This window comes from Puma concolor, chromosome D3 (assembly GCF_028749965.1).
Source record: "Puma concolor isolate L17-30 chromosome D3, mPumCon1.1.hap2, whole genome shotgun sequence".
NCBI classification, from domain to species: Eukaryota; Metazoa; Chordata; class Mammalia; order Carnivora; family Felidae; genus Puma; species Puma concolor.
The window spans coordinates 69,961,948-69,979,331 of NC_141678.1; the positions used below are offsets into that span (position 1 = coordinate 69,961,948).

General features: G+C 48.3%; 1 protein-coding gene across 2 annotated transcripts in view; it reads right to left on the bottom strand.

Moving 5' to 3' along the window:
- The window catches only part of MYO5B (myosin VB), a 342,952-nt gene that overhangs the window by 107,592 nt on the left and 217,976 nt on the right, over window positions 1-17,384 (bottom strand). For both annotated transcript variants that reach the window (XM_086682946.1, XM_086682945.1), the window contains exons 11-12: window positions 6,746-6,827; window positions 6,166-6,306 (exon numbers count right to left, since the gene is read on the bottom strand). In XM_086682946.1, coding sequence (XP_086539072.1) covers window positions 6,166-6,306; window positions 6,746-6,827 — 223 coding nt within the window. The remainder of the gene's footprint in view (window positions 1-6,165; window positions 6,307-6,745; window positions 6,828-17,384) is intronic.

Consider the following 17,384-nt stretch of genomic DNA (forward strand, 5'->3'; position numbering starts at 1 on the left):
GGGTCTTCTTTCTTGACCACCACCAGCAATGAAAAGGGCCAGCAGGAATTCACAACAATACTAACAGTGAATGCCCATAGCACTTCCAATCTGTCAGTTTTCTATACATTTTAGAAGCATCAACTCATTTAATCCTCACAAGAATCCTATCAGCTAGGCACTATGTTCATACAATTTTACAGAGGAAGAAACCGAGACAGAAAGGTTAGGGAACTTGCCCAAGTTCACGCAGTTGGGAAGCAGCAGGGCCAGGGTTCAAACCAGGACAGGCTGGCTCTGGAGCACGTCCTCCCTGCTACTGTGCTTTCCTGCCCGACAACAGCTTTAAAGGAAGCCACCAAGACAGGGTTAGGGGGAAGGCACTTATCTCCAAAAAAGATTCAAAATGAACATAGGAGAAAGAGAGCAAATCTTGTATTTTGATAAAATCTGGGCTGGGGGATCAGTAGCTCTGAAATATGCTGAATCACATCCTTTACAAGTTCATGCAACTGGCCTTACTCTCTCCTCAAAATAACGTGAAGAGGGCACTGGACCAGGAGCCTGTCATCGATTGATTGTTGTGGGGGTCGTGGCACAAGTCTGAACATACTGCCAACCAGGGAATTGTATATTTTGAGCAGATAGTGTGGTATGTTAATTACATTCAATAAAGCTGGTAAAAACGCATTAATACTTGATTTTACTGTTATTGAAATTATAAAAGTTTAAAGAAATAGGGAAGAGCGTGAGACCTCGGGCTCCACGGCACCTCTTCCCCAGCAGGCTGGGCTGTAACCCTGGAGCCCAGGAGCTCACTGCACTCTCTCTCAGACTCCTTCCTCCCCTCCTGGCTACCACCCCCAATGCCCATTCCAGGACTTGACTTTTCCACCTTCATGAGACCTGCCCCCGCTGTGTGCTCAGCACAACACCCGTTCCAGACCAAGCCAACTACCCATCGGGTCCTTCCCCCACACCCGGGTGGCTGAGACCACGTCAACTCCTCTTTCCTTAATCAAGTCCTGCTGGTCATTATGCATAATTTAGTATTGATGCCTAAAAAGACACCATCACGTTTCACCGTGAGACCGCACCTCTTCAGATTAGGCCGCTGTGCTCAGATCTATGCGGGGAGTCAGTCTTGATGGCTCCCCTCTCTGGATGGTCTTTGACCTTGGCCAACCAATCAGTGCATTCTGTTACTTCCCTTCCCTGTGGCCAGGAGAGCCTTTCCCCTCTTTCCGTACGCTCCCCCAGCTTCAGAGCCTGCCGCCTGCTGCACAGGCCTCGTTTCCTGCCTCACAGGGAAACAGAGGCTGCCAACAAGCAGGAAACCTGCTGCTCCACATGCAGAAACTCACCTACAGCCACAGCCACGCCATCCCTCCTCCCCACCCGGGTCCTGTGCACTCAATGCCTGCCTCCTGCACAGCACCCGCTGCCTTTTCTCTCACCCACGCCCTCTCACAGCCAGGCCTGCACACGGGGGCTCAAAACGTGCCACCTCTGCTGCCTCACCTGGCCTCACCTCGCCTCCCGGACGCCCAGACAGCTCCCTGACCAAACTCTGTAACCCACAGGCCGGCCACCAAAGGCGGGACCACTGAGCCCCTCACCGGCACTGAGCTCCTCCCTGACCCACCTCTGCCTCTCCCCGCAAGCCTTTGTCTTCCCTGCCTGGACCACACGAGGATGCCTCCCTGCTCACCTCGTTCAGTCTCTCTCCAGCTTGGCTTCCACACAGTGGCGGGTGGTATCCCCTGAGAAATTATTCCCATCTGATCACACCTGTCCCTGCCTCACAGCCCTGTGTCCCCAGAGCCTTCAGAGTCCAGTCTCTTCTGGACAGAGCCTCCTGTCCTGATGGTTCTTGCTTTCCAACCTCACCTGTCATGGGGTCTGGAGAAGTCAGACCATTTCAAGTTCTTCTGATGTGACGTTCCCTTTGCCCAGCAGAGCTCCCGTCCCCCACAATCCAACTTCTCTGCTTAAACAGTCCTTTGGGGGATGCTTCTTACAACACTTTCTCAGTCACCTCCTCCTCAGTTTTTCCATCTCAGTCACCACAGTGACGACTTGTGGTGCCTGCCTGACCCCTCAGAGATGTGCGAAGGGCAGAGAGTCAGCTGGTTACATAGGGACGTGGGGTTTGTTGGGCAGATGAACGGACAGACACAGGAAGGCCTCCCTTCTCAAGGTTTCAACCTGTTCACAAACATGTTGGACAAGGAGACCTCCAGGGCAACTTAAGCAACTACGAACCTTTGACCCTAATACTAAGTAAGCTCTTGTGAGAGCAGACTGGACCCAGGTGAGGAAGCAGAGACCTTCAGCATGCTTTCCCTCCACTGCCTCAGCAGTGAGTTACTGGAAGGTTCACAGTCCGCCGTCCACCCTCGGGCAGCTCTTCCAAGAGCAGGTCCCTAAAACAAAAGAATCCTACCCACTCAGGGCAGAGCCTGCCTCTTGCCTCAGCATGGCCCTGAGGGTCCCTAACACTGACTGTCCAAACAGAGTATCTGTAGTGTCACTTATAAGAACTGCTTCCAGGGGTTATCATTTCCAGACAGTTCCTACCGATGCCAAGTATCAGTTAGGAGGAAACATGTGCTGACCTCTCCTATCCCCTCAGCCCTAACTAGTTGGTTCCACCAAGAGGGAGGGAACGATGACTGAGGTTCTGCCAAGAGGGAGGGCAGGGAATGCTCAGTCTGAATGTGGCTTATGTTGTGCAGCCCTCAAGCCCCACAGCAGCCTCGGAGAGCACTGGGAATGGCAGGGTTTTGTTAAAAGCAGCCTGGAAATAACCATTTCCCATCAGCAAACACCCTGTGTCCTGACCCCTTGGTTACTGAGGAGCAGCTGTAGTCTGTGGCTTGGTTTGGGGCTGATTATGAATCCACGGCTGCAGGAAGGCTTTTTCCACCTGAAGGAAGCCTGGGTGCTTCACTGTGCTCTCCGTGAGCCCCCTTGTGCAGCCATGGGCACCCCTCACAGGCTCTGGGGAGAGCCCCACCGTGTGCTGCTCCTGCAGATCCACGGCTACCCCATCTCCATATTTCTAATTTAGATCCCAGCTCACTGTCTCTGCCCAATGCAGTGTCTCTTCTCCAGGAAACCTGATTTTCCCAGCGGCTGCTTTTATACCACGAGTCCAATCCTTCATTTGGCTTTGTGTCCTTTCATATGGGGGTCACAGAACCCAATTCCTCACGGTGCAACCTCACTATTCTTTCTCATTCTGTACAGCGTGAGTGACAGCGGAGGGAAGGAGCGTGTCTGGGACAGTCCCACAGGACAGTCCCGAGGGACGCCAAGTCACCTGGTCTTGGCCAACTCCAAGGGGACATCCTACCCCGCCCAGGCTCAGAGCCAGCAGCACTTCCGAAAGGTCAGCAGGCCTATTTCGTAAAGGTAGGTTCATTGTGGTAGGATTTCCCTACAGGAAAACATGCCCTTTTTAAGGGTCTGGTTCCAGGAGTTCTGACAAAGGTGACACCTGTCGGTGCAAAAGCTACCTGCTACCAGCAGCTGCATCAGATTGCCCTGGATCACTCTCAACTCCCAGAGCAATTAAATCTGGGAGGAAAAGATTTCCACACTGGGGTTTTTGCATGACTCTTTAATTTGGTGTTCATCTGGCCTGCCTTGCTCCGCCCACGCCCTCAGCAGCCAGTGAGGTTCCAAAATGTCCCAAGGGCAGCGTCACCCCCTCAACACCAGCTTGACTGGCTGGAAATCCAGGTTTTCCTCAGACCCACCCCTCCACAAAGCCTCGGCGACAAGGAAGCTAAGAGACCTAAGAGAACGGCATGCTTTCTATGTCAATAACCCCTTCCCTTGATTCTGTTTAGCTATCACTCTGCTGCCCTTGGGTTGTGGTCCAGGCCTCCTCCAGCCTGCTCTGGAACTGCCCTGCCCGGCCCCCACCCCCACACACTCAGGCCCAACCCCTCAGAACACGAGCCTGTCCCCCTTTTCATCCTTTCTGGCCAGCAGGGAGAACCCTTCCTCCTCTCCCAAGACCTGACATATGGCAGGTGCATAATGCATTCTAGGTGTCTGACAATATAGGGGCAGGAATCAGAGGCGGATGCAATCTTAAACTGAAATCACCTAATTTTATAAATCTGACCTGGAGAGAAGGCTCCACGGAACATTAAGGCAGAGATCATCCACACACAGAGTCAGATTTTCCATTAGTTTTTCAGAAGTCAAATGGATTCCAACACGGATATTCCAAAGTGCAGGGATTTGGGGAGGTTACCTTCCCAATTGTCTAATGTGGTTTGCAGCTCGGGCCCCCTGCGACCACTCTGGTAACCACCTGCTCCCCAGCTCGCACTTCTCCGGCTTCCCCTTACCCCCTGGACAGCAGTCTGAGGTCCCTGCACCTGTGTTCCTGCCACTCTCACCGGACATTCCCAGGACATGTTCCCTTGGGCAGTGGCACCTCTCAGATCCCCAAACCAGAAGCCAAAACAAACCTGCAAGGGGCTCCCATTTTGACTGCTAAAGGTAGGACAAATCACTGAAAATCAGACGCAGCTGCTTGATTCACAGAATCCAACATCCTGAAGCATTAAGCCTTTTTCTGAGAGGTGTGTGTACACAAGGAGGGAGAGACCGTGTGCCGGGGATATACGTTATCGTTCGCATTCCATCACAGAACTAGGTGGAGCCCCTGAAGTAAGCTACCTGCTTCACGTGACTCCTCGGGCCTCGTATGGCCTTACCCTTCAGCACCGGGAAAGGGAGTGAAGGGCTGGAGACCTGGAGCCAGGGCCTGGGAAGCTAGACCGGCTGGACAACAAGGACATGGTGTTGTGTTGCCCGCGGGGTGGGGGTGGGAGGAGGTGGTTACTGATAGGAGCACACAAGGAAGCGGAGGAGGGGAGCACGGTCCCAGTGTGTGCCAAAGGGAGCTGTTGGCCGTGGACACTGAACCCAGAAAGCACACTGGGCTTGGCACTGAGCTTGGAGCCTGCTTAAGATTCTCTCTCTCTCCCCTGCTTGCACGCACTCTCTAAAATTAAAAAAAAAAAAATAATAAGAGAATCTTTAAAACAAACATAAAGAGCCGCTGGGGTGGCTAAGCTGGTTGGGTATCCAACTTCAGCTCAGGACATGATCTCGCAGTCTGTGAGTTCAAACCCCATGTAGGGTTCTGTGCTGACAGCTCAGAGCCTGGAGCCTGCTTTGGACTCTGTCTCCCTCTCTCTCTGCTCCTCCCCTTCTCACTCTCTCTCTCAAAATAAGAAAACATTAAAAAATTAAAAAGTAAAAAATAATAAAGATGCACAAACTGGATTTCAGCATATTTCACTCTGTCTTCTACTTTTCTGTTAACCATTCCTTTTCATCATCAAAGGCAATGAAACTGCAGGAGCACTTTTCTGGAAGGGAAACACCTCATCCTCCAAACCATCAAACTGCACCCAATCCTTCACGGGCAAGACACGCGAGACCAGAAAGTAAAATCAACTGGGTTTTTCCCTTGCAATACCAAGCGTCCTATAGTTTCCACCCCTTTTTGGTTAGTTTCCACTGTTGGAGGAATGGGGATACATTTACCCTCTTGTCAGCAAACTTCAAACCTGGCAAAGTTCTGGAGATCATCAGATCCAAACCTACTAAACTCACAGAGCAGGAAAACAAAGGCCAAAGAAGTTAGGTGACTAAGAAAAGTCAGATACCCCTGGCTCCACATTTCCAAGGTTGCTTGGTTCTCCCCATGCTAGCAACTCAGAACACTCGTGTCCTACGAAGTAGAATCCACAAAAAGCTAGATCAGGAGGAATCTATGGTCCTCATCTGCCACCAAGCATCAGGTGGTGGGCGGGCTCTTGACCCTCACTGTCCCTTCTCTGGGGATGCCTGTCTAGAGGTTGGGGTTCTCTCTCCGCACCTAGGCTATCTGCAGCACCAAATCTAGACCACGATTATATTGTGCCAGTCCATACCATCCAGTCTCTGCCAAAAGAGGTACATACTCACCAACACAGTTACCTTCTAGCATGTAGAACGGACACCAAGGTTTCTCTCAGCACACTAAAGGTGGGCTAATGGCAAAAAGAATTCCACTTTGAGGCCTCACATGCTCCCTTGTACCACACAGCTGTCCCCTGCATCTCCTCCAAGCCTGGAACTGAACTAATACAATGAGTGCATCATCAGTTGTACCTTACACTCTTCATCCAACAGGTCCAAGATGCCCAGTTTAGCTTCTATGAGGTCAATACAAGGTTGGTTATCGTAAAAATCAATCAAGGTCCAAGGTATCTGCTCCTTCATATATTCTTCTTGCTCTAGTTTGAACACGTGCTAGGATAAGAAGTGAAAAGGTCAAAGTTAGTGAACTACAGGCACGTCCTGATGTCCATCTCCCCTCAAGTTCAACCATGTGAGTTTAGAGTCCCAGACATGGCTACAGAAAAGGAAAGCTCAGTTAGGTGATCCCCATTCCCCTGGGAACCCTTCTCTAGAATATTCTAGTAATCAACTGGCTTGCAATTCAGCAACTACCCTAGAAGCCCAGGGTCAGGGGGTGTAGGCGGCAAAACCAAGGGAAGGATCATTTACCCTCTCAACCCCACTGCCCCATTCAGACCTCCTCCCAAGCGACATGGAGCGCCTTCGCAAAGTTGGGGCAGCATCAAGGAACCAAAAGAAGGTTGGGGCAGGAGGAGAAGTGCCCCAGGCCATTGCTCCCAGGGAGAGAGGTGTCCCCACCTCGACACCCTGGGTCAGGAGCTGAGCCTACCGAGTTGAACTGCTGCTGTAGCTTCTCATTCGCATAGTTGATACAGAACTGCTCAAAGCTGTTCACCTCAAATGTCTCAAACCTGCAGAATGAAGACAGGAGAATGGAGAGACATTCCTCTTACAGAAGCAATCACTAGGACTTCCAACAAGGCCGCCCTCATCTCTTCTCTCCCGCCGATCCAGTCCCACCCTTAACTCCAGCACAGAAGTCCCTTGAGCCTGGGAGGGGGCACTCCACCCAAAGGGTTGCTTTGTTCCAAAACACACAAAGGCCCCTCATAGGCTGGCAGTGTTCCCCTCACCCCACACAAGTCAATCACGATTTAAACGAATCCCCTATCACAGGACATTTTGCCTCTTCTTCCAACTTTTAGCTGCTATCAATGCTGTGACAAATATCGTATATACATCTTTGAATTCATGATTCTTTTGGTAGGATGACATCATCCTAGACGAATCACCATGTCAGAATATGGTTTCTTAAAAGGTAGAAGAAAATTGACTTCCAGAAAGCTGGAACCAATTTTTGTTATCCCCCCACATCCACCCCAGCCTCCCAATGGGTGAAAGCATCTTCTTGTCCTAATACTGGTTAAGGATGTTTTGTTTCTCTGATTCATTTTCATGGAGTTTGAGTTTACAAACAATTGAGAAATGACAGTCAGATGTGCATCTCATTGAACCTGCAGGAGGGCAGAGAAAAACTGATCTGGGGGAAGTAAGCTGGTGGTGACCAAGTAATGAAAAGGATCAAAAGACACTATGGGAGGTGAACATGAGGGGGCCACAAGTGACCAATGGGGCATGCAGCCGAGATTCACCTGCACAGCTGAACGGATGCAGTAAAGCTCACCAAGTCGGATGGGGCGAGCAAGATCAGCAGCTTTAGCTGCAAACGAGCAGGGCCGTCATGCCCACTGGGCAAGGTCACTGGGCCGAGGCAGTGGAGAAGCAGAAATGTAGGCGGAAGAGGGGCCTTTTTTCATTCACACCACTGGCTGAATGAGCACCTACTGAGCACTTGGCCCCAACAGCTTCATAAGTTCTCATTCACTCAGCACCCGCAACTACCAAGAGCTAGGGTTTATTACTCCAAGTAATACAAGCTGGAGAGATTAAATAATGTGCTTCAAGTCAGGGGCAGTATGTGTAAGAGCCAGTATTTGAACCCAGGGAGTGAGGTCTGAGGCCACATTCTTAGAGACAAGTTTCATTAAGAAAGAGAGAGGGGCGCCTGTGTGGCTCAGGTCATGATCTTGCAGTTCATAGTGAGTTTGAGTGCTGCATTGGGCTCACTGCTGTCAGCGTGGAGCCACGGCTTTGAATCCTCTGTCCCCTCCACCCCCCCCTCCCCTGCTCACACTCTCAAAAAACCAAATACTTAAAAAAAAACACACAAACAAACCAACCGAAAAAAGGAGATCAGGGAAGGGCAGTGGACTTGGGAATATCAATGAGGGACCCTGGGTGGGAGAGGGCACAGGCTTCAGGCTCCCCCATAACCTTAAATCTGTACTCCCTCATTCTTCAGTATGGACAACTTTCTTGATCTTAAATAAAATTATGGCAGTCCTCTCAAATAGACTGTACTCCCTAATGACAACTCCCAAATAGAAATTTGGGGGGAGTGGGGAGAGGGGGAGAATCCCAAGCAGGCTCCGTGCTGTCAGTGCAAAGCTGGACATGGGGCTCGAACTGATGAACTGTGAGATCATGAACTGAGCTGAAATCAAGAGTCAGACACTCAACCCACTCAGCCACCAAGGCACCCCAAAAAGTCATTTTGAGATCAAAGGAATCAACTGTTTGGAGACAACCACATTAAAAAGCAGCCCTTGGTCATGCCCACATAGGAAAAATAATTGTAAGCTAATAAAACAAGATCAAAGATGCTGAGTCCAGGCAGGAGCTGCACTCCAGGCCTTGGGGGGGGGGGGCACGGAGTCTGCCAGTTGTCATGCTGCATTGGGGCCCTCTCGGTCCACATGATCCTATACATGGAGTTCTGTCATTTAGAACCTCATTCTCTGCTCCCCCCCAAACCCAAGACAGGTTGCTGACACTGGCAAACCCCCCAAGGAAACTTAATAAAACCTAGGAAGATAAAAAAAAAAAAAAAAAGCCACCCTAGCAAATGGCCAGATATAATAGCAATTGGGTGTACTTGGAGGGCTTGTACTGAGCCCCACAGATAAAGGATTTCAATATGTCCCACTTGACATTTTTTAAAGGTTTATGTTGGTAGCGCTCCACTAAGAATATTCTCATTAATTTAAGATGGCTTAAAATTTGCTCCTAATTTCCCTATTTTAAGATGTTATCTAGTAACAATTCCTCTGCCGTCTAGTGTAATTACTGTAATGCCTGCTGAAGGGCCAGAGATGAATGAGGGGTGTAGGTAGCTTGGAAAATGTTTAAGATAACTGACCTCAGAAAGCCACAGTCAGGGAGATAGGGCAGCTTCTTTGCAATAGAATTATCTCGGTAGTAATTCTTCCCATCAACAGAGATGATTTTTTAAAATAAACACAATGGATTAATTTATAGCTCACAATATTAAACTGTCACAAAGAAATTTATATACTAGAAGTGAGCTGGATTTCTCCCGTAAAATCAATGTTGAGAACACTTAGACTAGAATCCTTGGGTGGGAGGAAGGTCAAAACACAGACAACGACTTGATGCAGAGATCCAAGATCTGTATTCATGGTGGTACAACCGTTGCCCCCTCCTTCACTTTCCTATCCCCAAAGTGTAGACGAGGATAGAATTTCCTTCTCCTTCTGCTCCAAGTTCAGGGTGTGGGAAGGGTCACAAATGTCTCTCAAAAGAAGGTAGTGTCTGTCTGAAAGTGAAACTGCAATAAAAAGAAGTCAACCAGTCCCTCTGAGTTAATTATCAACCTCCACAAACCTCTCACTGCAGGGCAGAGGCAACGTAAAACTTCGAAGACTGGGAAATAGTTATTCCCCTGGAGAATGTTTCAAAGGAACTAAATTCCTTACCTCAGTCTCCTCTCTTCTACCAAGACCACACTCTACCCTTCTAGCGAAGGCTGAATGACAAGATAGGAGTTATACGTTGGATATGGAGGGGGGCTTCCAAGGAATGATTATTAAAAGCCAGACAAGTCCCGTCAAGGTCTCTTTCCCTCCTGAAGCCCATGAAACCTCCCAAAGGCACCCCGGGGTCTGTTAGCGAGGCCAGCCCTTCTCATCTCTTAACTAAAGAATCTTGGGAGGCTGGCTGCACCTGCGAATGGCAGGACTTGAACTCTGCCCATGTGCTTTGCTGTGACTAGATGCCCCCATGCAGAACTTGACCTTCAGGGAGAGCACAGTCCTCGTCACTGTTCACATCCCGAGGCCATCCCGAGGCCAAGAACAGTTACTTTTCTGAAGGACCTACGTCTTTAGTTTGCATTGTGCTCCAATTCCCTGCCTCCTCTCTGTGCCAGGAACCGTGGTGTGGGACCAAAAAATTCCCACCAGATGGAAATCCTCTCCCAGGCCATCAGTCAACTGTCTCCAGAACTGTACGGGCTGCAAGCAGGAGCAAGCCTTGGTTCCTACCCAAAAGAACTATCAGGAAGACCACAGGAACCCAGTGTATGAAGCCTCCCAAGGAACAGAGATTTCATGTGCCATAGGACTTTAATGGAGGGTGAGGTCACAGAGGTGATGGCATGGACAGAGAGAACGGTCACTTTATCTGAGCCCCAAGAGTATGTATAGGTGTCTGGCTCCAGGCGAACCCCCAAGAGCTAGGTCAGAGAAATTCTGCAAGATTGAGATTGACTTTAGTGCGATCTGAGTTATAAGGCTCTCCTGGGAGACTCAGAGATTCCAGCGCAAACCCAATGGCTTCAGGGGTCTGCTAGACCTGGGAGTACTGTTCACCCTGAAAAGGACATGGCCAGTGGTCTTCTGGGCTGCCCAAGTCTGGTCCACTCTTCACAGGCTGAAAGGAAAATGCCCCTGACTTTCCCTCCTCCATTCTCTGTGAAACCTTTTCATACGGGTCAGAGAAGAGCTGGGTAGTCTTCACTGAATAACTAAATTGAGATTATAAAAATTAAGTCTATTTTGAAGAGACCAAGGAAACAAAATTCCCATTAAAATGAACGCAAACAGTGGACAGAAGAAATTTCCTTACAATAGATCATTAAAGGCAACTTACTGATAGGTAATATTTGCAAATCAAATTTCTGATAAGGGGTGAATATGCAGACTATACCAAGACTCTTACAGTTCACTAAGCAGCAAGTAACTCAAAAAACACGCAAAGGACTTGAACATTTTCCCAAAGATACATGAACGGCCAAGAAGCCTATGAAAAATGATCAACATCACTAATAACTACAGGAATGCAAATCAAAACCACAGTGAGAGATTACCTCATAACTATTAGGATAGTTCTGAGCAAAAACACAATAACACGTATTGTCAAGGATGCAGAGAAACTGGAACCCATGTGCTCTACTGATAGAGATGCAAACTGCTATGGCCACTATGGAAAACAATCTGGAGGTTCCTCAAAAAATTAAAAGAATTATCATGTGATCCAGCAATCTGACTTCTGGCTATATGTCCAAAAGAATTAAAAGAAGAGCTATTTGCACACCCCTGTTTGCTGCAGCATTGTTCATAATAGCCCAGAGGTCAAAGAAACCCAAAGATCCATCAGCAGAAGAATGGGTAAGTAAAATGTGGTCTCTACACACAATGGAGCATTATTCAGCTTCCAAAAAGGAAATTCTGTCACAGCCTGCAGCATGGATGAGCCTTGAGGACATTACACTAAGTAACTTAAGCCGGTCACAAAAAGACAAATGTTATAGGGTTTCACTTACATAGGTATCTAAAGTAGTCACATTCACAGAAACAAAGAGGGGTGGTGGTTGCCAGGGGCTGCCAGGAGAGAAAGGGAGTTGTTCAGTGGGTGTGGAGTTTCAGTTTTCCAACGGGAAAGAGCTCCGAGTTCTGTCGCGCAACAACGTGAATATACTTAATTGACAGCGCTGAACCATATACTTAAAAATGGTTACAAATGTAAGTTTTATGTTAGGTACTTTTCCAGCTGTAATTTAAAAAAATTATTTTTAAAAACGTATCATTAAAAAGGACTAACTAGACCTGAGTGCTAACTTAAAGTTAGGAAACACGGCAACAAACACAGGAACTAATGTGAGGACTTTGAGAAGGATAGAAAATCCCCGCAAACCTCATTTCCTGCTTCCTGGGGCCTACCCACTCCCATCTCCTCTGCTCCTCAGCATTAAGCATTCATCTATACACTCTGCCTTGCTCCCCAAGTCTCCTAGGCCAACTGTCCTCTCATCAAGAAGGAGCCGGCCGCAGCCAAAGCCCCTGCCACCTTGGCAATTGGAAGGCTCAAGTCCAAGACGAATAAATGCATTTTCCCCAAATTGAAGCCATCTATTTCTTTTTGCCTCAGAGGAGAGGAATGAAGGATTACAATTACAATTATTCAAACCTGTAGAGGGAAACGCTGGTTAATGTAACATGAAAAGGAAACCCCTGGCCTGGGAAGAAACGCCCGCAGGCAGCTTCACAGATCCTCAGTTAAAGGAAAGAGCTGGTCTCAGGGTGGCTAAATTGCCTGCTCTGCGCTTTTTGGAGCTGAGGTGGGGGAGCAGGTCGTGGGGAAGCCATCGCTCTGCCAGGGCACTGCTTGTCGCGTCGGGAAACGTTCAGGAGAGTCTGAGAGACTCACCTCTGACTGGGGGCTCACAATAACTGTGGTGGAAGCAGCTGAGGCCCATGCCATTTATTTCGGGGTTCACAGCCTTTTCTACAGTCCGAACTACCAGTTGGAACACCACGATGAGGGGAGATGCCCCTGTGTGACGCTAAGTCCACTGTTTCCTTATACACGAAGGAGTGTCCGCTCTGGCTGCTGATTCTATAGTAACACTTTAAACATTTACAGAAATTTCTGGAGTGGCTCACCCACACCACAGAACTCTTTCCAGGTGTTCTTACAATGAGCTTGACTGGGGAGTCAACCTTAAATAGGAGCCACAGTCCACCTGGGGACAGTTATCCCACTAATTACAAATTAGTGTCTACTAGTTGGGGAGGCAAAGGCAATTCCGCTCTCATTTGCTAGCCGTGGCGCATTTGTAACCTGATTTAGGAGGAGCTAATTCCTGGGTTGCTTGGGTGGCTCAGTTAAGTGTCCCACTTCAGCTCAGGTCATGATCTCACAGTTCGTGAGTTCCAGCCCTGTGTGGGGCTGTGTGCTGACAGCTAGGAGCCTGGAGCCTGCTTCGGATTCTGTGTCTCCCTCTCTCTCTGCCCCTCCCCCCACTCACTGTGCCTCTCATGCTCTCACTCTCTTAAAAATAAGCATGAAAAATAAAAGAGATAATTCCTTATTCCTTTCTTCTTATCGAATGGGGTTTAATCCTTCCCATTCTTTCTAGCTTCCACCTGCCACCCTGCTGGCCCACAGATGACAAGTAATACAACAATCCAAGACTTGAGGTCATCCCAAGGGCATCTTCTATGTGCACCAAGTTTCCTCATCCTAGGGCTGAGAAACAATGAGACCATGGTTTCAGAGATGGTCCCTCTCTTCAGTGTTTGGTAGTCAAGGATTTGGGTAGACAACTCAGTGTTGGCGTTTTCTGAAGCCATGGAGGATGAAAAGCTCCTTAGAATCACTTCCCATAGTTACGTTGTAAATAAACCCTCAGGACTGGAATAGGTTTGGAATGGGGGGGTGGTTGGAGGAGATAACAAGCAGTGGAATGTCCAGCGTGACACCTACTTTCCGAAGACAGAAAAATGGCCACGTCGGAAAAAAAAGATCCAGTGCCTTTCTGGAAGGTGTCTGAAGTTCCAAAGGAAAGGAGACAGACACCAGGATGCAAAAGGGAGAAGACAGTCAACAGCTCAATGCAAGGTCAGCCCAGACTTAAACCAAACGTCATTTTGTTTCCCGGATGAAGAAATGATGTCACTGACCTGATGGATCAGAAACAGTACCTCCAAAGTCCAAGTGACCTGCTTTCCTGTGGTGGTTTTTGGTTTTGACCTCCTAAGAGTTCATTAAGATACCCATTGGCCAGAAAAGAGCCTTGGCCGGTATAAATTTCTACAGTAATTTCTCAACAGACTACAACTGCTGAGGTGCATGCTTATTTACATTCGGGGAATGTCTCTAAGTGCTTTCTTGGCAACAAATGGCCCAGACAGATATAGCCAGGCTGTTAAGTCTGAACCTACCCCATATCTCACTTGCCATCTTGAACTCTACCTATATAGGACATGAACGCGGTACTACGTTGAGCATATGGAGGAATATGGCATTCTGTCTCTGCAAGAGGAGAGTGAATGGCTTTGCAAATAGGACCACTTTGTGGCAGAGTCTGCAAAAGGAAATTAGCTCCTGAGAAAGAACAAGGATTTAAAAAAGAAAAGAGGGGCACCTGGGTGGCTTAGTCAGTTAAGCGTCCGATTTCAGCTCAGGATGAGTTTGAGCCCCATATCAGGCTCTGTGCTGACAGCTCAGAGCCTGGAGCCTGATTCAGATTCTGTGTCTCCCTCTTTCTCTGCCCCTCCCCTGCTCATACTCTATCTCTGCCTCAAAAATAAATTTAAAAATTTTAAAAATATAATAAAAAAAAAAGAAAACAGATTAGCATATCTGAAGGAAGCACAAAGGGTAGGAAACTTTCCCTACTGGGAACTTACTCTCACTGGAAAGCCGTCAGATGTTCCCAGAGGAACCCACGGTCACTCCAAGAGGGGGATGGCATTCCCAGGATTCTCACCCCACCACGGTCATATCTATCTCTCCAACCACAAGCAAGACTTCCCTGAAATCTATTTCTTCCCTCAGGGCAGTGACAGGACCTTAGAAGACACCCCACCAATGAGCAAAGCCTTTCACTGTCACCGTGAATCCCAGGGAAGGGATGACCATCTATGTAAAAGCCATACACCACTAAGATAGTAACCAAAACAGAGCTGAGTGCCAGTAGCACCGAAGTCACGATACTAAAACAAAAAAAGAAAGTTTTCGGGGTGCCTGGGTGGCGCAGTCGGTTAAGCGTCCGACTTCAGCCAGGTCACGATCTCGCGGTCCGTGAGTTCGAGCCCCGCGTCGGGCTCTGGGCTGATGGCTCAGAGCCTGGAGCCTGTTTCCGATTCTGTGTCTCCCTCTCTCTCTGCCCCTCCCCCGTTCATGCTCTGTCTCTCTCTGTCCCAAAAATAAATAAAAAAAAACGTTGAAAAAAAAATTAAAAAAGTTTTCTTTAGTTTTGAGAGGGGGTGACAGGCAGAGAGAGAGGGAGGCAGAGAATTCCAAGCAGGTTCCACGCTGTCAGTGTGGAGCCCGAGATGGGCCTTGAACTCATGAACTGTGAGACGGTGATCTGAGCTGAAACCAAGAGTGGAACACTTAACCAACTGAGCCACCCAGGCACCCCCCTCAAGTCACAGTATTACGTGCTATTCACAACATTGAGTCTACATGTTAGTCTTCCCAGATCAAAAACTCAGTAAAATTAGATTCTTGCCCAGGTTTAAGGGAATCAGGTCAAATGCTGCAGCCTGAGTTTCTCTGGGTCTTACCTTAAAAGGGAACACTAAAGGTCAGTTTTTCTGGGGGAAACCCAATTACCTGAAATACGACGGAGAGAGTAACAGAATTACTGACAGCCAAGAGGTATGCTCCCAGGATACTGAGACTGTCCTGTGCTCTCCACAGAGCAACTCGAGCAGCTGGAGCACAAAACAGGCACTCAGCTGCCCAGGAGAAGGGGTGGCCTGCACAGGGGTGTTCGGCTAAAACCCTCAAGTGCCCTGGAGCAGACACATCCTCCTTCCGACTCTTGGGTGAAGCTCCACTGTTTGCTCATTCTTTGAGTGAGCTTTTTTCACACTTTGCTTTTTCCTACTGCTAGTGCTCATGTTCCCAAAGGTGCCTCCCTACCTCCCATATTTTACTCCCTCCCTTTAAAAGACCCAGTTCAGGGGTGCCTGGGTGGCTTAGTCGGTTAGGCATCTGTCTTCAGCTCAGGTCATGATCTCTCCATGAGTTCGAGCCTCGTGTCGGGGGCTCTGTGCTGACAGCTCAGAGCCTGGAGCCTGCCTCGGATTCTGTGTCTCCCCTCTCTCTGCCCCTCCCCTGCTCATGCTCTGTCTCTGTCTCAAAATAAATAAAAACGTTAAAAAAAAATTTTTTTTTTTTCAACGTTTATTTTTGGGACAGAGAGAGACAGAGCATGAAGGGGGGAGGGGCAGAGAGAGAGGGAGTCACAGAATCGGAAGCAGGCTCCAGGCTCTGAGCCATCAGCCCAGAGCCTGACGCGGGGATTGAACTCACAGACCGCGAGATCGTGACCTGGCTGAAGTCGGACGCTTAACCGACTGCGCCACCCAGGCGCCCCTAAAAAAAATTTTTAAAAGACCAGTTCAGACCTCACCTTTCACATTAAGCTTTCCCTGATGGTACCGATAAGTGTGCCTACTCCTGCCTTGAAACTCACCCAACACCAAGTGTCCAAACCCCCCAACGGACTCTGCTACAATTTCTTCTGTTGCCTCTTGTATTACATAACTCAGGCATGTGACTTAACTCTTCAGCAGGAGGCCTTTGTGATGCTAAAAAAATCAGGTTTCCTTCTTCCATTTCCTCTACACTATGCAACATGGTTTGATTTGAAAGCCAACAATGAACAAGGGTGACAGAGATGTAAGTAGGACAGCCTGTCCTCACAGGGGCAAGTGGCCACTTCTGGGAGATTCTTCCTTTACTACAGCCTCAACATAAGGCAAATCCCAGCTCATCAGCCGACTAAGCAGTTGCTTCCACCACAGCATTCCTGTTCTTACAACTCTGCACTTCCGTGTGTCTCAATTTCTATTTTAAGATAGAAGTCATGACTTCTAGGATATAAAGATCCAGGAGGATTCAACCTATTATTAGCTTAAAGAGGGCAAGGCATTGATCATAAAAGATGTTCAAGGGAGGTTGCAAACCAGTACATATAATTTCAAACACCTCTAGAAGGATCTGGAAGGAACCTCAAAGAGACTATGGCTCAACTCTTCATTTTAAGCTATGGAAATAAAAGACCAGAAAGGGGCTGTGATCTGTAGAGAACCATCCAGTGAGCTGGTGACAGCTGTGAGTTACAATACTCATCTCCTGAGGCCTAGTCAAGTAGACTTTCCACTGTGCCATGCTGCCTTTCCCTGCAAAACACACAGTTATAAACAACAGTTTTTGCCATTAGACTCGAAGTCTGAAAGGAAAAGAAATCTCAAGAATGACCACACGTGAGTCTTTCGTGGTAGGACAATAACCATCTAGACAGGTCATATAGGGAATGAGCTCAAAGGGTAGATTTGAATAAAACAGCTTAAGTTCGTAGTAGCTTCCAGTCCAATGTTGGGTGAGATACTTCCCTCTCTAGGCCGGTTTCTCAGTTGTGAAGAAAGGCGACTACATGGTTTCTCAATGGGAAAGCTACTGGGGTTTTGACAGGGTCTGTTCTTCCTTAAAACCATCCCTCCGTATTGCAGGACACCTAGCATCCCTGACCTGAGGCCACTAGGTGCCAGTAGAGACCCCAGTCACTGTGACAACCAAAAAAAATGCTT